This window comes from Rhinolophus sinicus, linkage group LG02, assembly GCF_036562045.2.
Source record: "Rhinolophus sinicus isolate RSC01 linkage group LG02, ASM3656204v1, whole genome shotgun sequence".
Classification (NCBI taxonomy): Eukaryota; Metazoa; Chordata; class Mammalia; order Chiroptera; family Rhinolophidae; genus Rhinolophus; species Rhinolophus sinicus.
This window is the reverse complement of record NC_133752.1, coordinates 40,250,391-40,272,788: the sequence shown is the minus strand read 5'-3', so window position 1 is coordinate 40,272,788 and position 22,398 is coordinate 40,250,391. Positions and strand designations below refer to the sequence as shown.

The 22,398-nt window shown below is 34.8% G+C and overlaps 1 protein-coding gene across 18 annotated transcripts in view; it reads left to right on the top strand.

Annotated features, from left to right (window-relative positions):
* PDLIM5 (PDZ and LIM domain 5) overlaps nt 1-22,398 on the top strand; it is a 188,913-nt gene that overhangs the window by 121,552 nt on the left and 44,963 nt on the right. For 12 of the 18 annotated variants that reach the window (XM_074323398.1, XM_074323390.1, XM_019741097.2 and 9 more), the window contains 4 exons: nt 15,829-15,945; nt 17,469-17,537; nt 17,976-18,116; nt 19,083-19,214. The exons of 4 other annotated variants lie outside the window; for them this stretch is intronic. In XM_074323398.1, coding sequence (XP_074179499.1) covers nt 15,829-15,945; nt 17,469-17,537; nt 17,976-18,116; nt 19,083-19,214 — 459 coding nt within the window. The remainder of the gene's footprint in view (nt 1-15,828; nt 15,946-17,468; nt 17,538-17,975; nt 18,117-19,082; nt 19,215-22,398) is intronic. 2 more of the 18 variants (XM_074323354.1, XM_074323337.1) reach the window with 2 other exon arrangements.

Genomic DNA, 22,398 nt, shown 5'->3' with positions numbered 1-22,398 from the left:
TTTTAATTTTGTAAGGTTACTAAAACTTGAGTGTAGACTATGACAGAGGCCCAGATTCAGTTTTATTCCTGATTACTACGCATAACATCTTATGTTAGTAATATATAAAACAAGCTAGACTATGGCACAACATAGAATTCGTTTTTGTGTGAAAATGATTACCAAAAGATATTGCCTGCATTCAGGGTTCTATTTTAAATTTTTTTTTAAAAGTTTTCTTCACTTTAATGTTACCATAGATTAGGACAAATGCTAGGCAATTTAGAGAAAGTAATTAATTTCAGTTAGGGATTGATTACTGTTTAAAATTTGGCATGCCAAATGCATTTAAAAAATAATTCTAGGATTTATTTATACCCATTTCGGTTACACTTCTTAAGATTGTAAGGTGTCTTTCTTTCATAGCATCAGTTCTTCAGATACTGCTTGTAATTTTATGATCCTGACATCAATCCCACTTACTACTGTGTCTTTGGCGTCTTAAAGAAAATCTACTTTCTTAGACCATGCTTTCCTGTACCTCATAATTCCTCACTGACCTCAAAAGGTAAATTTTGAAAGACAATAGAATCAGATTCTCATGAAAATAAATGGTGTGGGTAGAGTAAACATGGTATTTTCCGCCAAGACCCAAATTTCTAGAATAACTACAGAGCTGAGAGAAAGAACTAATAGAAAGGGAGTTTAAGGTAAATGAATTTTTTCCTAACAGAGACAAGAAAATGTGTAGAGAACTTTATAACTTGAAATAGGTGCAGATGAAAATAAGAATTTAACACCTTGCTGATTTCAAAGTTAAGTATTTAATGTTGCATTGAAAGCATAAACTTAGATAAATGGAATGACCCATATTTGACTATAAGGGTAAATGTTTAGCCAGGATCACAAAGGACTTTCCATTTGACCCTGTCAGAGGTTGAATTCCTGCGCTCAGTTAATCTCCTGGGGCATCTTATATTCCTAGCTTAAAAGCTAGCCAAAAATTATAAAAGCTTCTTGCGAAAATATTATTGTAAGTCTGGTGACCTAATTTATAGCTTGTTTTTGTTTGTCTCTCTTACACAGACTTTCTTTATCATAAGCTTGTTTTTAATGTAAAATTGGGAAGTTACTCTTAAAAATTTTCGACATTTCTTTCCTTAAAATATTTTACCAGTCAGAAGATGGAATGTCTCCCACACAGTCAGTTTTGTTACCTCCAACAATATACTATTTGTGGAAATGGCAGCGTATTAATTTTGTAAATCATTATGTCCTTTAGGAGGACGCAGATAGAAATGTCTTAGTCTGTTTAATAAAGATGTTAATAATTATGATAGAGAATAGCAGTCTCTTCTTTTATTCAAATTTATTCAGAAATATAGAATGAATTGATTTCCTCTAGACAAATAATTTTGCAGTTGTTATGTTTCTGATGTGTGTTGAAATTCATATAAATCATAAAGACTCATTCACCACCTGCATGCATTCTTTCACATGAATAATTATTGAATACATAAATGCCAGTGCTGGTAAGCGCTAGGGATTCAGTAGTGAATAATAGATACATATGTATACAGGATGATCTGAGATAATTGTGTTACCAAGATAAGAAAATAAGTTAACATGAAGGAAGTTTGGCTTAGGCAGGGAGGTGATACTTAGATTGTGTAGACCTCTGAGATCACCTTAGTGCCGTCACCTGAGAGAGGAAAGGGGATCAGTTATGTGATATATTGGGGTCAGTGTTCAAGTCAGAAAGAGTGTGGAAACCCTGAGGTGGAAAAAGGAGCATAGCAAGCCCAGAACCGAAAAGACAATATGAGAGGAAGCATGATATAAAAACAAGTATTTATGCCCATAGGCAAAGAACTAGTATCCCCACTACTATCCATGGCATTTTAAATGGGAAGTTGCCTTATCGTATCTAACCACTTTCAAATGAAATTAGAAAATGAAGAACGAAACAGGTCATCAACTCGCTAAATAAAGTACGTACACTCACCTAGTTAGCATCAGCCCTGAGCAGTTAGCAGTTTAATGCTTTTCCCATTGCGACCCGTTGAAGACCTAGAAAACAAAGGCATTTGATGCAGTATGTCTGTAACACACATCTAGGGAGCAGAATGTCCTGGAAAGCATACATAAAGCCATTCAGAAACAAAACTTTCATGGATAGAAATTTGACATATAATGCTCTATTCATAATTTAGTGATGAAATTGACACTTTAGTTCTCTTCACAAACCTGTCTAGAATTGTTTGGACTCATTCCTTTTGTTTATCCCATTAAAGAACATTCCTTAAACCAAGTAAGTATTCCCTTGCTTGTTCTTTCCAAAACAGACATCAGCATTTTATTTTCTTCTTCTTATTTTTTGTGTGTGGTTAGAGTAGTAAGAAACAGAATGATAAATTCTGGGTTTTAGACTCAGATTTGTAACTACTCTCTGCTTCTTTAAAGTATGAAGGTTCCATTTCTATAAAGTATGAATTTAAATCAGTGGTGGACATTGTGATCCTGCCCAGATACTCCTTCTGTAGAGGACTTGATACCACTGCTACAGGGGGTGTAAGGGGGGAAGGTAGCCTTCAGTGGTCAGTGCCTTCACCTAGCACCCCAGCTGCAGACACCCCCTCTTGCAGCACCACAGCCTTCGTTTTGCTGTTCCAAAGCAGTGAACTGATTGGAGCGAGGAGGAGGTGAAAAGCCCGATCATTTCATCCCAGGTAGGCACAAATTGGAAGGGCCATTCTCAGTCCAGCACTTCTTTTCTTCTCCCTTCCACAGCAGGTGTTGTTCCTAGAGGCATTTCTTAATAAGTACCCTCCATGCCAAACTCTGTCTTGGAGTCTGCTTTCTGGAGAACCATAATCTTTTAGATCCTTATTTAGGCCTCAGTTGCACAGGTTCAGTGTGGTTCTTGTCTTCGTCTCCTCATCATTCACTCTGTCTTTGTCACCTGTCCCTTCTCCTTAAATCTTCAACCCAGATCACAGACACACCATCTAGGGAAATCATGAAAGTGAAAGATCAGGTAAGTCAGCCTGAAACGTGTATGGAAGTCAAAAGGAAGGGATGTTTATTTGTTGATTGCATCAGAAGCACCCTGGGAGTAATGACTAGGTAAAGGTATTTAGAAATCAAATACAGTCAGGGCTATATGAATGAATCAATGACATGAGAAGCTTTAAAATAGAAAATTCGGATGAACTCTGAGTAAATGTAATAAACACTTATAACTGGTAAGCAGCACTTAATAAAATACTATGATTTTGTATGTTACAATTTTCCATATTCAGCATTTTGGAATCAAGTGTATTTGTCATTTAATCAGTCACTTAATAAATTTTATTTGAGCACCTGTGCTGTTTTCTTCACATCCTTAAAAGTTTACCTCTTGGTCTCTCCTGCTGCTGCCTTCGGAAATGTACAGGGTGATAATACAGATATTGCAAGGCCAGGGACTAAGGATGCTAAATGTAATGCTCTGAATAATTCCACAGATGGAAGCATCATCCCGCCCCAAAGGCCAGTGGTGTGCCCTGCGAATGACGCTGAGTGCAAATGCTCCCAAATAAGGTTTTCTTATTTCTTCCTAAAACTCCAACCATACAGTCTCACCCACAGTGCACCCCACAGCAGAAATAACCTTCTTACTTCTGAAGTAACAGAATGTATTATTCTCAACCCTCTTTGGCACCTCCTTTTCTAATATGTATTATGGAGATTTGTCTACATGTCCTAAATCTCTAACTAGGGTATGAGCTCTTGGAAGACAAGAGTCTTAGTATAATAATATAAATTTGAAGGAAAAGGCAAACTAATAGGCGTGGTACTTCTTCCTGGATGCAATTATGGCTATGAAAGTAAAGATACGCATTCACTATATAAATCCATAGATAAATGGACATTTATTAGAAATGTATATATAAATATAACAAAAATATTAATATACAAATGTATAAAAATGCAAATTCACTTTGAAAGTGGATGTTAGTTTTGTAAGATTCATCCCTGATGAACTACTTCTTAAATTAGATATACACTGCATCAGTCAGCTGAGGCTGCCATAACAGGACATTATAGACTTGGTGGCTTAAACAACAGAAATTTATTTTCTCACAGTTCTAGAAGCTAGAAGATTAAGATACTAGCAGGTTTGGTTTCTAGTGAGGCCTCTCTCTCTGGCTTGTAGACGGCTACCTTCTCACTTGTCCTCACATGGCCTTTCTTCTGTGCACATGAGAAGAGAAAGAGCTCTGGTGTCTCTTCCTCTTCTTATAAGGACACCAGTCTTATTGAATTAGGGGCCTACTGTTATGACGTCATTTAACCTTAATTACCTCCTTAAAGGCGTCTCTCAAAATACTGTCACATTGGGGGTTAGGGCTTCAACATATGTGTGAATGGGAAGTGGGTGGGGGCGGGGGGAAGGGATGGGCAAACAATTCAGTCCAGCTGCCTTTCTGTACTAATACTCAATTTGAAAGATTAGCATCTAAGAAAAAGTTATTCTTAAGTAGAATCACTGACTTGGACCTAGTTGAAAGTATTATCGTTACCTCTGTTGTGGTGTCTTTTTTTTCTACTTTGGATGACAGGTATTTGTCTCCATGTGCTATATTTCTACCTAGAGTATAAGCTCTTTGAACACAAACGTTTTAGTATCCTACCATATCCAGCACTAAGTAGCACTAACAAATGGTAACTAATTGTATATAATTACATATTTGTCCAATTTCCTAATTGTTGAATTTTAGGGAAATTGTTTCCAGCATGGTATACATAACTTTTAATTGAATATAAATTCAGCATAAGGTTAAATTTTCATAAAAATACCAAGACATTAATATCTATACTGGAAGTAATGTGGACCAGTACTAAAGTTGATTAAAAGGACAATTGTTGTTGTGCTTTGGGCAATCTAATTGGCAAAATTAGATACTTTGCCCTAGATATTATCTGTTTGTTAAATAGTCGTGGAAGACTTTTAAAATAATTAAATGAAAATTTGTTTTTTAATTCATCTTTCTTTGTATATTTGGTCTGTTTCAACATGAATATCTCAGTGACTCCTGTGACAAGAAAATACCTGACTAATTTTGGAAATAGTTATATGAGAAGCATAGTACTCTGATTGGAAAAACCAATAGAAATAATTTTATCATTACTAAGGAAATATTTGAAGTTAAGAGTCTAATCTACAACGTTGACTAAAAAGGAGCAACAGCCTTATTATTAGTAATCTACTACTAATGGGAAGCTAGTAATGATGTGTAGCTTACTGACACACAGAATTATGGGCGGCCATAGAAAATTTCATTAAAAGATAATTATTTTTAAAATGTATATAATTAACAATACATCATTGTGCCAGACACCACACAATTTAAGTTAAATGGTGATTTTCTTGATCTCACTATTTTCAGAACTTTTATTACATAAAATATTGATCTAATAAACAATTGAAATTTTTTCATGTGAATTTTCTGTATAAGTTAGTGTAAAGTAGGAGCTTGGTTTAGCAGAAAGATGTATAAAATTATCATGATGAAAACATATTTTTGTCAGTCTTTTATTTCTCTTGCTCAAGGAATGGCAGGTTTTGATTTTTCACATATTATGATTAAGAATTAATAATATATGATACAGATTTAAAATACTCATCAAGAGAAAAGTGACTGCCTCTCCCTTTAGTAGGAAAACAGCTACAACTCCAGTCACTAGTTACATTACACAAAACTGAAGTGTAGTTATGGGGAAAAATATCCTCTTATACACTGTCCCAAAGCACTAAATAATGTCTACATGATTTCTAATTGAAGTCATCGGAACAGATCTTAAGTTACTTCTTGAACAGAAACTTATCACCTTTGTATATTCATTGAAAACTTAGAAAGTAGAAACTACAACCATATTTCTAAACATATGCTTTTTACAGAAAGTTTTTAAAAACACTTGAGCTTATTCACAGATACTCATACAACCCACATAAAATAGATGAATAAAGACACACAGCTGACCTGTGCTGGGTCTTCATTATTGCTGTCTCACAAATATGCTGGACTCTGGTTGCATATCTTATTAAGACACATGGCATTTGAGTAAATTACCCAAAACTACTATCCTTCAAAGTTATGCAAAGAAATCAGGACTCATTTCCTAGTTTCATATTCTTCCATATTTTTAATAGGTGTAAGAATTAACAACTGGATTTGCCCCCAAAACACAGAACACCAAGGCTTCTGCAGCATAGTCTAATTTTTAAAAATAATCACAGCCAGAGAGCCTCTTATCTGATACCCTCATACACATTTTTGAAAAGTATGTTCACCAACTGGAAAAAAACAACACAAGTCCAAAAAATGGGTATATAACCAAGCCATAATTTTGCCTCTTGCCAAATGTAAAATAATTTGTAATTTACCTCCTTTCATTTTCTACTGGTGGATTACACCATCCTGTGCAAATGCTGGTTAGTGACTATAATGTAAAAGCCGCCATCTGTCGAATGTAAGTAAGTACTACACTTCATACTAGTGAGACTAGTATGTACTGAAAAATTATTGAAGCAGGAAACCTGGTTTCTATCTACTCTATGCATTTTCACACAGAAATTGTTTAATTCTCTGTGTAATTATGTAAGTGCTTGTGTACTTTTATCAAATTAAACTGGGAAGACGACCACTTATAAAGATATCTTTCATAAAAATCTTTTTTGTAATATGCAAAAATTGACTTTCATAGTCCAGAATATGCACTAAGTTCCTTAGAAGTTTTTTCAGACTAGTAACGCTTCTCTTATAATGCTGTTTAGATAAATTCTTTCCACTTCACCGTGAGAGAGGTAAATTACACAACACATTTTATTGAATTAAACCAGAAAATAAAAGGAACTTCTTGACTGAAATTCAATATTGAAGACACCTTCTGCAGTTTCCTTTTTTTTTAACTTCAAAAGAAATCACAACTTAAAAAATTTAATTAGGAGCATTGATAGTAGGCAATCTTCACCATGATGGAAGCTTAATTTTCTGCATTTTGCCACTATTCAATTTCAGTCTCATTGAAAGTCTCAGAAGCCCATGTTTTTCTACTTTTATGTTATGTGGTGTGTTTATGATGGTGGTATGATTTTATAAAATAATTAAAATAATATATGACATAATATAGTATAAAACTTATGACAGGTATGGATATTTAGACATCTTAATTTTCCTTTTCTTAGTCAAATTAAAGAACTGTTATCAAATCACATTAATCTTAAAAGCTTTCTGTCCAAGTCTCCACACTTGTGTTTTTGTTTTTATGTCTGTGAGCAGGTCTATGTTGAGTGCTGCTTCTGTGTCCAACATTGTTGTAGGTGTTCATCTCCCAGGTGCACCTAATTACTTCTCAAGAGTTTGTATTCATTTCTTTGAACAGAAGACTGTGTTAAAGCTAGGATGACACCTCTGCAATTTCTCAGTTGGTAGTACACATTTATATGGTCTTTTCACATACTTTATTCTTTATCCTGATAATCTAGCAATTCCTAAGACGAAAAAAATGTCTGAGAAAATTTCTGAAAGATTTTAATCGCTTCAGTACTTGTATACCACTGGTTAGAAAATGGGTGAATTTCAGGTTTTAATAAAAAGAAGCAACAGTTTTAAACTTGGTAGACTCAGATTTATCCTTTATTTATAGCACTGTAATCAAATGTCTGTTGTTAAAATCAACAAATCTCTTAGCAGTGGTTTTCGCAGAGATATTGAAGCAGTACCACATGCATGTTAGAAAATGTACATCCACACATGCAAGACATTTAAATGTGAAAACTGAAACAACCAGACGACATTAATTCAAGAAATGAAAAAGGGATGGTGTTAAGAGTTATTATGCAATGAATAAATGCTCATTGTTGAAAGATACAAAAAAAAAGCAAACAAAAATCACCTGAACCCAGAGGTAAATACTAAAGTTTTGGTTTATTTACATTGTGGAGGTTAATTGAAGGCCCAGGTAGTAAGTGCTCTTTTTCTTAGTGATCTGTAATCCAAGTATTTAGAGAATTTACCAGTGAGATTTGCTAAGTAACATTGTGTGCACTTAGAAAAAAATCCTGGAGACTGGGAATGAAAACAGAAGACTGGGAACAGATAAATATAGTACTGATTTTCACAAAAGGAGAAGGTTAACTTCTAAATTATAAACTAGTTTGAACTTGAGGCCACCTGGAAAAAAGTCTAGAAGGCATTCTTAAAATCATGGCGAGAGAGCACTCTAAGAAAAGGAGGGCAGAATTGCCAAGACCCAGAATTAAGTTCTCCAAAAACAAATTACACCCAGCTTAACACATTTTGGATCGACTGGAGGAAATGTTAATGTTAACAAGTCATCGAAGAAAGACTCTGAAGATCCCAGAGAATTTTAAAATGAAATGAAGCTAATGACTGTCAAGTTTTTAGATTCATAACAGGTTGAAAGAGTGTAACCAAAGGATATTGTTTATAAAGTATCAATCAGTGACTTGGATGAGGGACCTACGTCTACAGCTTGCTGCCTGCATGTGTGGGTATCATGAAGCAGGGAGAAATGGCGTATATTGAAGTGTATTGAAAGTCTAAGAAAATATACCAAATATATTAGGTTGGTGCAAAAGTAATTGTGGTTTTTGCAATGGAATATAATAGCAAAACCCACAATTACTTTTGCACTGACTTAATAGTTTAAAAAAAGAAAGAAAAATTTAATATGGTTATGTGCAGTTTGGATCAAATCATTTTACTCTTGTTGGACATGATGGTGGTAGGGATAAGGTTAGGAAAAACAAATATAGAAAAATTAGGGGTTTTAGAAGATCCCCAATGAGTTAGTCATGTCATATGGGTCCCAAAAATATAAGGCAAGCAGTGGTTCTATTCTGCTCCAGTAAAATCTCACCTGGCATATATTATGTTTAATCCTTGGCATTAATCTCCAATTACAGAGATAATCCCACTGAAATCAACTGAAAAATCATAGGACAATTAAGCTGTCTGTGGGTCACAGGCAGTTATATGAGTAATTGATGTTAGCTGATAATATGGGCTAGTTCCTTGACCTAAATCCACAGCTACGCCTTCTTCCCCAAACATTCTCCCTTAGTCTCAGGCCTCATAGATTAGCAGTGGTCTTTGCTTATGTTTATTATATAGTGTATATCATAAATCTAGTACTTATTTGTGTTGTAGTTTGTATTTAGGGATTCAGATTCTTATCCCAATTAAATAGGAAGCCAAATAACAGGATTTTAATTGTGGAGTAACAGTTGATGTCTGTTTTTTAAAGATCACTCTGAATACTATGGAAAACTGATTGTAAGGGAGAAATAATGAAAGAAGGAGAGTAGTTATGTGTATTCCCTTAGTTCAGGCAAGAGAGGTTAGTGGCTTGGGCCATGGAGGTATGGGTTTGTATTTTAGAGGAATAACTAGCAGGAGTGGGGAAATATTGGAAGGGTGGGATAGATAATGGAACATTGCTGAGTTGGTGAATTTGGTAAGAATTCAGTTGGTAAGAGTCCATGAAATTGGTAAGTCAATTCAGTATAGTAAAAAGCTAATACAATCAAGAGGTAGAGGAGTGAGTGAGTTAGAATCAAAAAAGTTTCTTAAAATCCAGATTTTAGATGTGGCATACTTGTTGATAAGAAGGTAAAGGTTATGAACTCTGGAGTGCATGGCTGAGGTCTTCTAGGCCTAATACTTAACATTAGGAATTATCTTTGAAGTAAGTGAGGAAGTCAGAGAATTTGGCAGTTAGGTTATTCAGTGATTCAACATAACATTGAAGTCATCAGATGGATTGTTGGAATGGGGTAGAGGAAGGCAGTGAGCCAGGGGCTAAAGCAAATAGTGAGTGAGGTAGAAGCAAGACAGTGCATGGCTAGGTAGTGAGTGGGATAGTCTGATGACACGAGCCTCAATGGACTTGGGACTTTGGAGGATCAAAGGTGACTGATGTTAGAAACAATAATGAGGAGGAACTTGTATCATCTTCAGGTTTATAAACATACAGGGTATGAAAGAAAAGGAATCCCTGTCTGAAGGGACAGTAAGGAAGGAATGGAATGATGGAGGATTTGTGAAGGCTGAGAAGTGAGTAGGATGGGCAATTGATCAGATTAGGGGATACATAGAACAGTAAAGAAATAAGAATCCAGGAGATGGGATGACCCAAGGGGTTTGCACTTCTCATTGTGGTGGGTGAACAAGGATGGAAGTATGATGGATGGGGTTGATCCTCATGGTCTGTTACAGGAAAGTGGGCACTAGACTGTAAGTTCCATGAGTGCAGGAAATTAAAGTGGGCAATAGAACATGTGAGGATGCCTGGCAACTCAAATAATATTTTGTTGTTGACTGAATGAGTGAATGCAGCATGTGATTGAATGGAAACCAAGATATATGATCCAGAATATTTAGCTAGAGAGTGTGTGGTCCTTGGCTTTTGTTCTCTAATGCTGGCAGGACACTCTCACTGGAGCGTGAGATGCTTTGGTGGCTTTGTCAAGACACCTGGCTTCTCCAGAGACTCACCGTGGGTGGCTGTTGAACAGTAGGTATTTAGACATATTCATTTTTATTCTCAAATAGGTAACAGATTGACTCAACACTATTTATTAAATAAGGTATCCTTTTATTCTGAATCTGAAAACACCATTATCATATATACTTTTTATAACATTAGGATTATGTTAATGCTACAAAATGGCAGATTTTTCCCCTTAGAGAAGCTATTCCTAACTACTAGAAATCACTGAAATCATTGATAGGAATGAGCCAGTGAAGAAATTGATGATGCAAAGTGAGAGGAGCTAAGGTTAGTGATAAGTACCCTGCAAGTTACTGAGGGAGTCAGGCTTTTATCAGGGTATTGTTCCAAGTGATTTTTAAGTTGATATTATACCTTAAAAATCTCTATATTATATTGGTATTTTTATAGACATAACATAATATATGCTCATTCTTTACCTGTTTTATCTTTAGACCCCATATTACATTTTCTCTAAAGAGATCAAGGGATAGTATAGATAACTAAAGAGTTCACATAATACTAAGATGGGACATTTAATATTGGTAAAATCATTAGGAAAAGCAATAGCAGAGAAGTATGTACAAGTTAAGGCAGAGTTTGAAAGGTGTGAAGAAAATGGAATATATCAACAAAGAGTGAATTCTTACCCCAACACAAATAATAAGTTCCAGCTTCTTAAGAATTCTCCCTTTTTCTTTTCCTCTTTTCCTTCAGTAAAGTGGAAAGCTCTACGAAAAATAATTTATTTGAGTCAGTCCTTTTTATTTGCTCTCCCAAAAAAGAAACCTCATTTTGGGTAGTATTTTCATGTTTGATAATTTACTTCGGAATCTCCTTTTGATCTCTGACAGTAAGTCCTCTCCATTCCCCTGTGTAAAGCAAGGATGCCCTTACCTGCTGATTTTTAAATTCGTTTCAAGATGCCATCCATAATCAATGTAGAATTAACAGGCTCAAATAATGTTTTTAGGGTGCTATAGAAACAAGAGCTATTGACATTAATTAATAAATTTAGCTTGTGATTAAGCGTGCCAGAAATTGCCAGCTGAGGTTTAGTTGATTTAATTTTCCAGCAGGGAGATCATAGTTGCAAGTGAACACACTCACCATATTTTATTGTCAGGAAGTCAGTGGAAGATGTTCATTTTTTCAGATGATGAGCAGTTTCTGTGGCTAAAATAAATAGCTTTGCTATGCCATTGAACCCCAAAATGCAGAATGCAGCTATGATCCTGGTATATTCCACTCTCTGCTTAGCAATATTATTGGGTGATTGTTTCCTTTGTAGAAGAGAGAAAATACAAAGGATAATTTATTGTCATTTTCCTGCTTTACTTTCTATAAAATACATATCTTAAGGTTTCAGAATTTCTCATCTTACTGAAAACTTGCCGTGTAGGGTGTAGTAAGTCACTCTATTTGATTATTTTATGATATTTCTATGGAGAACAAGGAGGCATTGACATTTTTAGTTAGAGACTTGATGACTTTGTGCTGCAAACGAAAGTTTCTGCTGTCTTTCCCAAATATTTTGAAGGTTAACCTTGGTGAAGAATTTGCACTTATGCAGTTTGCATATCATTCCACCAAAATATGGATAAGCCATTGAAATTTGACTGATAAGAGCTTTGACATCCTGCAATCAGGAATGGCCAGCGAATAGTACCAAGCAGATGAGTATATAGGGCCTAGACACAGAAGACGGGAACAAGAGTGGTCAGTTAGGTCATATTCAAAGACTGAATAAAATGGGGAATGGACACAAAAAGACAATACTGTAGGATTCCACCTATAATGTACCTACAGTGGTCACATTCATAGAAACAGAAAGTAGAATGGTGGTGACTAAGGGCTGGGGGAAGACGGAAAAGACGAGTTTTTTAATGGATACACAGTTTCAGAAATGCAAGATGATAATGTTCTGGAGATCTGTCTCACAACGCTGAATATGCTGAACAGTACTGAACTCCACTTCAAAATGGTTAAGAAGGTACATTTGTGTTGTGTATTTTTACCACAATAAAAAGAAAATGAGGAATGCAAATTATCCGCTGAATTTAGCCACGAAGAAGTCGTTAGTGACCTCAGCAAGAATATTGATTTTTTTGAGGTTGGAGAATGAGGCCCACTTGAGGTGGTTGAAGTGACAGGCCAGTGAGAAAATGGAGGCCGCGTGAGGAAACTATTATTATTCACAGAGATTAGCTGTTAAGTGGAATAGGAAAATAGAAGGTGACGGTACTTTTATGTTCTTGTTCTAACAATTTTGAATGGAGTTGCAAAGCATGCAGTGAAGAAGGAGAAATGGAAAATGCCAGGGAAGTAGAGATAGATCAGTTGAAGTCCCTGAGAGAAAGGGGGGGGATGGAGTTTGCAGCATAAGGGTGTTGCTGTTTGACAGTTGTCAGGGCTCGCTGGTCCTGCAGGGTAGGGAGGATGGTAAGTTAGTAAGATGGGCAACTTCATGCCTGCTTTACCCGAACAGATTGCTAATCTGGGTCCCCACTGAAAAGCATAGAAAGACAGTGCAAAGATTGTGCAGAGAAAGGCACAATTACAGAAAAAGATAATGTACCAATAGCTCTTTGTTCATTTTTCCTGAGAATAGCAGGCCAAAAGGCTGCAAGCCCAAGTCTCCAGACATATCCTGGAAGGAGAAAGCCTTCATACCTCTCTGGTGAGAAACGAAAACTCACTTAAGTAACAGACAAAGCAAAATGTCTGGCTGTGGCAGAGGTGCTATTAATCAGAGTTTCTTCCAACCCTAAAAGGAGTAACTATTAGGAAATGACAGGATGAAAATAGATATTGATGTCTGTTCCATATTAAATGAGATTAAGATTTTCTTAAACCTAGTGTTTTTAGACATCGGCTAAGCAACGGACTAGGAAACCTCCCAACTGCATTTATTTGGAAATTTGGAAATCTGGCTTTCGAAGGTATTCCATGAGTTATATGAACTTTATTGTCAAGTGACACTCATTTTTCCAGTCAGCATAGTTCATGGAGGAGTTAGCAGACTCCACTTCAACTTCCCTTTCTTACCTGTCCTCATCGTATATTAATACGTAGACATTGCTAATTCTTTGTAACTGTATTTTCTTTTTTTCTAGAATATTGATAATTCTTTATATTATAAAGGACATTTATAAAGGTATTTTTGGAGTGATCATTGTCCCTTCTTAGGCAGTAATACCTGTTCAACCTGAAGTACAATAAAGTCTCTAGAAGGTACAAATGTCTTCTAAGAAATGTGTGTATATTGTGAGTGACTTCTGAATTTAAAAACAAATTTTCTTAATTCTTTGATTCAACAAATACTTATTTGTTGTTTACTTTGTGGTAAGCACTTTGTTTACATTTGATTTATACCAGTAAATGTAATGGTCCTTCACCTCAGGGAGCTTCTATTCCAGGGAGGGAGTCCAGATTTAAACAGATAACCGCACAAATTGTATCATTACAATCATAACAAATTCCATGAAGAAAAAGTACAGGGTACCTTGAAGCATATGGCATAGACAACCTAAGGGGACTTGGGAATGGGGGAGGCTTCCATGGGGAGGTGACATTTAAGCTGAGGCCAAAGGGACACTTGGGAATTAGCCCAGTGAAGGTGTGGCCGAGAGGTGGGTGTTGAAAGTGAAAAGTAGTAGACTGTGCAGAAACCTTGAGGTGGGAAGAAGCTTGGCCTGTTTCAGGAAGAAACAAAGAGCGGTTGGACTGGAGCAAGGAAGGCAGAGGGAGAGGAAGAACACTGTGAGATACGGCTGGAGAATAGGTAGCCCCGGATCCCAGTTGTCTGCAGAGCTGTGCCGGGGTCTAAGCAACAAACAGGATCAGATTTGTATTGTTAAAAGTTTAGTAGCTGGGTGGAGACGTTATTGTCTAGGACAGGGGACAGCAAACTTGTTCTGTAAAGATCCAGGTAGTAAATATATTTGGTTTTGTGAGCCATCAGGTCTGTCACAGCGGCTCCGCTCTGTATAATGTGAAAGTAGCTATAGACGTATGCAAACTAATGAACCCTGCTATGTTTCATAGAAATGAAATTTGAATTGCATATAATTTTCATGTGTCATGAACTATTCTTTTTCTTTTCACTTGTTAAAAATCATTTTAAACATACGAAAACCATATTTTCTGGGGCCATACAAAACCATCTTAGTTCCCAGGCTATACAAAGACAGGTGGCAGGCTGCATTTGACATGAGAGTCAGGTTTGCTGACCCCTGTTCCAGAACTTAACATTTCTTATCCTTGTAACTTTTTCTTTTCTACCTCTTCAGTCACATATTAGTTCTGCCATGATATTTTTCTTAAGTTGTCTACATTTTTTCCAACATTCTGGTGAGGGTATGACCAATTTTATATAAAAAATGGGAATATAACCTCTCCTTTTCTATTTCTTTATCTTAATGTTACATTTTATGTTTGCAAATCAGTATAACATGACTGACACATTCTATTTTTTATCCACCATACTTTTTTAATAATGGTTAATTTTGTGTTTTCCTGTTAATTTTTTTCTTCCCAAAATGGAATACTTGGTGCTTTCTTCTTTTAAACCTCACACTGAGTTTTTTCATCTTTACCTGGTAATAGTTCTTCTAAAATTTAATTCTGGTATTCAAGAGAAAAAATGGTATAGACATCAGAAAAACAAAGTAAAAAAATTATCAAACAAAGCAACACAACTGCAGGCAAACATTTGTTGTGTGACTGGATAAAATACTTTATTACATCAAGATAAACAACATCCAAATAATTTCAGATCTGCAAACACAACATTCTGATTTGAAAGGAAATTCCTAGGTGCTTTTTTACTATACTATGCAGGCAGCTGCCGCACAAGATGCTGGAAAGCATTATGTAGTATAAATAGTACAGACAGACCTGGTTCAAATTCCATCTGACCCTTAAGGCATAGGATATTGGATGACTTAATTTCTTGGAGCCTACGTCTTCCTGAAGCATGCAAAATACATAGTGTATGGGAATTCCCGTCCACCTTTCTTCCCCAGAAAGCATAATCTTTTATCACACGGAAGTACTAGCCATGTTTAAAAATTGGAGGAAAAAAACAACCCGTATTTGGTGGTGGTGAGGGTGTTGGTTTGGGTTTTAACCTTACACAGGTATGAAGTAAAAAGAAAAAAAACAAAAAACAAACACTAGCTGTACAAATTAAAGCAGTGTACATTTAAAAGGTAGTAAACATGATAAATGTCTGTACTTTTCATTAATATTTCCTTTGCCTTGTTTATTTTACTTCTGCTAACTTAGGTTTGACAGTTGTCTGGAAGACCTACCTAAGAGTGGACCCCACCCACCTGCAACTCCTCAGGTTTTACATATTGGTAGCCAAGTAGCCACACTTTCTAAAGTAACTACATATTCTAGGTAGAGTTTTGCCTTCTTGGTATGTCTAAATGTTAATGCTGGTGGTGAAATGAAATACTAAAACTGTTTGACTAAAAAGGAAAAAGTGATCCTAGATTACAGAACTGACATCATTAATATGGAGACAAGAAAGCTTGGCACGCGGTCTTGGAACACCACTTGACACCGCTTTTCATATTTTTCACTTTTTGTTTAGATTCTAGTTCTAATGTAGAGTCAGGAAATCTGTGCCTTTTATTTATTCAGTGATTTGGAAAGTCAGCTTTCTTGAGTTTGTCATAAGTCTACTAATTAAAGCATTCACCTCTGAAAAAAGGAGTTAAAAAAACACACAAAAAAACCAGAGATCGTATGTTCCAGGTGTCCAGACATATTCTAAAGGTTCAGGCTAATTCTTCTTATAAGAGTTTGTTGGGATTCTGCTGATACCAAATCCTTTTATGTTATTATTTGTGATACAAGATGACGAAAGAAATTCATTACAGTTTCCTTTTCTTCATAAAGGAGAAGGATAATTTAGCTGACTGATTTTTTTTTAGCTGATTTTTTTATAGACTTAAGTTCCTAGTTATTTGCCATTGCTTCCCCCAAATGGTAATAATTGCCTCAAAGGCGCAGAGTAATTGAGAGGTTATATCACCAATAGTTGAATCACTTGGTCACTTAATTCTTCCACTTTGCATGACTCTCATATCACCCTGCTCTGCCACTGATAGCATCTTTCTTTCCTCTTTCCAACCCCCATTTTTTTCTTTCTTAGCCATTCACAGCAATTGTTAAAACATAGCCATACATTTCAATTAAATGATAGACTTGCAAAAAAATTATACTTAATTCTGTATAATTTTTTTTAAATAGATTACCACCCTTTCTTTCATTTGCCTTCTACTGGTTTGAAAAGTTATAGCTAACAGAACTAGGATTAATGGAGTATCAAATTCTTCTGCAAGAAGAAGAGACTTTTATGAACCCTCACAGTTTTAGATATTAGAGCTCTCATTAACCTGGGATGAATTTGGCACCTAATTACTTTATGTTGGAAGTGGCCACTGTCACAAAATTTGAAAAAGTGATCATAGTATATAGTGAGGTCCTAACTTGTACCCATAAATGAAGAAGAGTGACCACAGGTTTCACTCTGTGCATTTTAGACTTTCTTTTTACCGAAGAAAAAAATTCTCAATTCCAATTCGATAACCAATTTGGAAATCTGATTACACTCCTAATGATGGAATGTTAATTCCTGTCTAGGTGTTGGACTGTTTTAAAAGACCAAAGGAAAATAATTATTATTTTCAGTAATAAGAGTTCTGAAGATAACATTTCATACCAGCATTTTTGCATCTTGACAGAGCTAACTGAAAATAGAAATAGAACATCAGCAGAGAAAGTGATGTTTAGTCATATTCACTGTAACTGCTTTTTGTTTTACAAAGGTGCTTGCCATCCTAAATAGCTTTACTCTCAATGTTTTCAACAGTTATTTCTTGTTCATATTAATATGTATTGCTGCTTCTGAACAGGCAGCCGATTGTACCTGCTTCTCCTGAAAACATTAAAATGTCAGGCTCTGGGAGTATATCATCTCTAAGGTAAAACCCTTTATATAGAGACACTTTGGAAAAGCTCCGCATAACCGTCCTTCTTTCTCTGCTTATAGAAATTCAAACTTCATGTTTAGGTTTATTTTTTACTTAGTTGTTAACAAATCAGTCTTCAAATGTCTATTGTTGTATGATAGTGATTTAATGTAAATAGGATTAGAGACAGTGAACTTAAACACATTAAAAATATTTGTATCTCAAAAACCATTTGCAAGGATTATGTATCAAATTTTAATTTCTGAGAAAAATCATAGCAACAGTAAATAAATGACCTCAACTCCTGTTGCACTTGCGACATGTCACACCTGTATAATATCTCAGTATCAATATAGGATGATTGCTATTTTATCTGTATTATGGTACATACCTCTTCTCACTTTCCTTTTTGTTCCTCTCTGTTTTTCTTTCCCTACCTATTAACTTAAGCAGCTCCACAAGAAATGTGGTGACAAGTTCTTTGGAAGGTTTTCGAAACTTTTCTACCTTCTCTTCTCCTGCTAGATACAGTGCTGCAGTTCTGAGCAGTGCAGCTGCCACTGTGTCTGCTGTTATTGCTGCGAAAACCAGGTAGAACTGCATGTACAATGTGTGTCTGATGTGATCCCAGCACTACTCTGTCTTACAAGTCCCCTTAAAGAAAACACCTATTTGAAACAATCACAGTTCTGTTAGGGAATCTTAATCATATTGTGGACATTTTATCGAGGTTGTAGATATACAGAGGGTGCCACAAAAATGTATACACATTTTAAGAAAGGAAAAAACTGTATTGATATATGAGTATACTGATAACAAAAGATGAATACAAGTCACGTTTGTCTTCTGTAATTACAAGAGGTGCTCAAAGTGGTTGGTTACCAGACACTTCTGATTACAGCGAACTACTGCTTGAGCAATGTTAACCAAAGTGTATACAATTTTTTTGGCACCCCTGGTATATCCCACTAGGTTTATTACTGATTTTGTTTTAAATCACCCTTTTATCTTTCATGACTACCATTTATCTATGATACTTTTCAGTTGAGTGGGTTATTGCATGTTGTGTGCCTGTTGACTTTTGGGGGTTTATAATTTCTAGTTTTTATATCAAACAATAAAATATGTACAGATATTTTAAGTTTTCATTGGTTTTATCTTCTCCCACAAACTGATTGTATTTGAAGGCGATCTAACACCTTACTGTTCTTTGCGATAACCCTTCCTCCCAGTAAAAGAATAAAAACTTTAATTTTTGTGGGCTTTTGTTTATGCATAATTTCTAGCAGTCTTTTGCAACTTTATTTGTTTTCTAAAAGATTACATTGATCAATTTTGGTGAAAATGTAGTCAATTCTATATTAATGAGTAAATATAGTAGGCTCTTAGCCCTTCTTTTCATCCTCTTTCTATTGTTTAGTTCTGTCTTTCTCTCAGTCTTTCTGTTCCTATCTCTTCTACTCTGTGGAAATGTTTCAAATCACAGACTATAAAAACTACTTTCTATTATTCGTAGTGTGATTTTTCAACTTAAAACTCTTTCTAAATGCTCACCAGGCTCTCCAGTCCTGAAAAATATCACTCACTCCTGGATGCACTTTGCATCAGCCCTGTTTCCAAGCCTTTAACTTTTTCATACCTCCAGTCCTCGAGGAAATCAACTGGCTCTATTCATGTTAAGAAAACAAGGTACTGTGGGAGCAGATGTCACAAGCCATGGTTTGCTGTAAAAGATAATGCTTTCTGTACGTTTCCCCACCATATTAACAGGCTAGATGAGCAAATCCTAGAGCTGATTTGTGCCCAGTTTTAAAGTAACTGTAATTTCAATGCCTTACTAATGCACAAGCACGTTACTTTGTATGATTATTAACTTACCCTTTAACCCTTTGTGACATCTTTTATTAGCACACTTGATGTTTGGTATGAAATTATGAGTAATTATGCAAGTGCTTACATTACAACAGAACCATGTCTTATATTGCAGGGATGTAGCTATACAAGAATAGTCAAATGTTTAGTAAGATATACCTTTATGCCTTTTGAAAAAATGAAAAAGTATAATAAAATACTTGGTTTTGTTTAGCTACTGTCTTAGAGTTCTCAAATCTGAAGGTTTTACTTGAGCCATATCTGGGAAATACTGATTCACAAAAATTAATTTTCCTCCTAAACTTAATAATTATGCCAAAAATTATTAAGTATAATATAAAGAATCAATATATCCCAAGTGTTTATTACTAAAGGTATAATCTTAATTAAATAACTGTATAAAACAATTTCTGGCAGAACACAAAATTAATGGCAGAGTGTACAACTCTGACTATAATTAGAAAAAGCCTGATATGACATAGGCTAGCTGTTGATCACTTGTTCGTATCCTACCCCCTGTTATGGAGGTTTTCAATATACTTAATTCTAATTCTGGGTAACTTTTAAGGTGTTTAAACAGGGGGAGCTTTTGCTCTAAGAAAAATATCTGAAATTATTTTTATTTGTGGAGTTTTGAGTGTTAAATGAGCAGAAATCTTTGTCAGGGCAAAGTCTGTGCAGTGACAGGTTACTGACCATAATTGGAATAAGAGGTCTCTTTGAGGACATAATGGAATGCTCTAGATCTTCTCTCCAGAAAAGAACCTGGTGCTTTTTTTTTTTTTTTTTTAACTAAATGGCCAGGTTTTTTTAAAACTAAATGGTACGTTTTGATTAACAACAAATGGAGATGGGATGGGGAAAATACTGGTTCTGTGAAAATATCCCCTTTCTCCATTAGTGGCTCAGCTCTTACCTTTCTATTCTAGTAAGTTATTTTGCTTTCACTGTTTAATAAACAAACAAAAACTAAAAATTCTTGGATACCTGATACACACACACACACACATATGTGTGTGTGTATATATATATATATATATAGAGAGAGAGAGAGAGAGAGAGAGAGACAGACAGAGAGGCAGAGAGAGAGAGAGATATGATGTAATAAAGAATTGTATACCTGAAATCTGTAACTTTACTAACAGTTGTCACCCCAATAAACTTAATTAAATAAAAAAATTATTGGATACCTTTTTCAATAGAAGAATTTTAATGTTTTTTATTTATCACTAAAACCAAGGACAATTTTATGACGTTTTTTGTATGTAGCTGTTACATGTAAGACAATCTGTCTTTATGCAGGCATAAATTACTCTAAAAGAAATGAATCCTAGATACTTTTCCCTTCAAGTCAAGTGTCATGTTTAAAACAAAACAAAACAAAACAAAACAAAAAATGGTGTGCGTGCATTTATGGACTGACTGAAGCTCCCCATGAATCCACTTCTACAGCAAGTATTAGTAGTCATTATCACTACGTTTCATTAACAGCAATTTGCACAAACTAAATATATTTTGATATTTGGGAAAGGGAAATTGTTCTTGACAAGGTAAGGCAGTTGGCATTCTGGAAAGCAGGAACACAGGGTTTCCTGAGGATACCTTTCTAACTCAGAAAGGAACCAAAAAGAACAGTTTGGTTAGTGTTGGAGATATTTTCTCTCTGATGTTTGCTTTTGTATGGCAGTAATCTTGACATTATAATAAAGTATAATACCAAACTTGTTTCTTTCCATTATAGTATATTTAGAAGTTTGAATTTTGGTGCAGAAAGTATTAAGTTAAACAATTTTGCTTAGGAAAATACTTTTTTAAAATTTTGTAAACACAGATTTCTGGAAGGAGGGAGACTCATGATTCCTCTCTATGTCTAGGTCCTTTTGTAGAGTTCTGACAGAGAATTCTATTAAAATAGAAAGTTGCTTGTAATTATAACCCTTTCAGAAATATCAGAAATACTTCTCTCCTACCACTTCAGAGTCTTTGTATTAGAATATCAATTTTTATAAGACTTTTCGGTAAAACTGTTTAATTTAAACTTTGATTATTAAACCTGTGATATATAGTTGGCTTTTTAAAATTTTAAACATGTATTTAGAATAAAAGTTACCTCAGGAGTATTCTTCAAACATAATTTTTCCTTTGAAAATAGATTTAGAATTTCCAACTGTTCTCAATCTGCAGCTTAAATTTATTTATTATAATAATTAAACAAATATGGGGGAGGAACGTATACTCAAGATAAGTCAGGTTGCTGACACCAAGTAAACTTTTCTTCCTTTTTCTTTTTTCCTGATTAGCTCAGTTTTGAAAAGAAATCTTTGCTCTATTAGTGTATTTTCAATTTTCAAAATATGAAACAAAATCTTTGGTATTTTGGATATGGAAGCCATATGAATTTGACATATCATTTCAGTACTTGTTCATTTGGTAGACTAGTAAAAATGACCATATTTGATTCTTAGCATCTGTGGTATTAGCCCAGGGTATTTATGAATTTACTCTAGTTTTCTCATTAGAATCTTTTAGAAAGCATTTTAATTTTGATTAGAATTTAGGTATACCTTAAACAATTTAAATTTGGAAAAAATATGTGTGAGTCATGATTTCAGAAATAAAGTACCAATCTAATTTAAGTAATCATGCCATGTTAATAAATGAGTCATTAATATAAAATATTTTGCTGTTTTTGATTATTGATAGTATTTTCAAATATGAAATAGTATGGACAAAGACTTTATTAATTCTTTAATCTTTAGTACCTGTTACCTAATGTTTATGTATTTTCTTTAAATGGTAGTTAATAATTAAAAATTAGGAAAAAAGGACATGTTTTTAGAGATCTGGGCATCATATATTCAGATGTATGATTGTCTAGATTAATAATTTTCAATTACTACATTAAATGTTTTAAGTAAATAGAGATCTGTTTCCCCACTGAATATTGAACTCTGATGATCAATCCTGAATTTAAAAATTAATGGAACAACTTTCTTGCTTA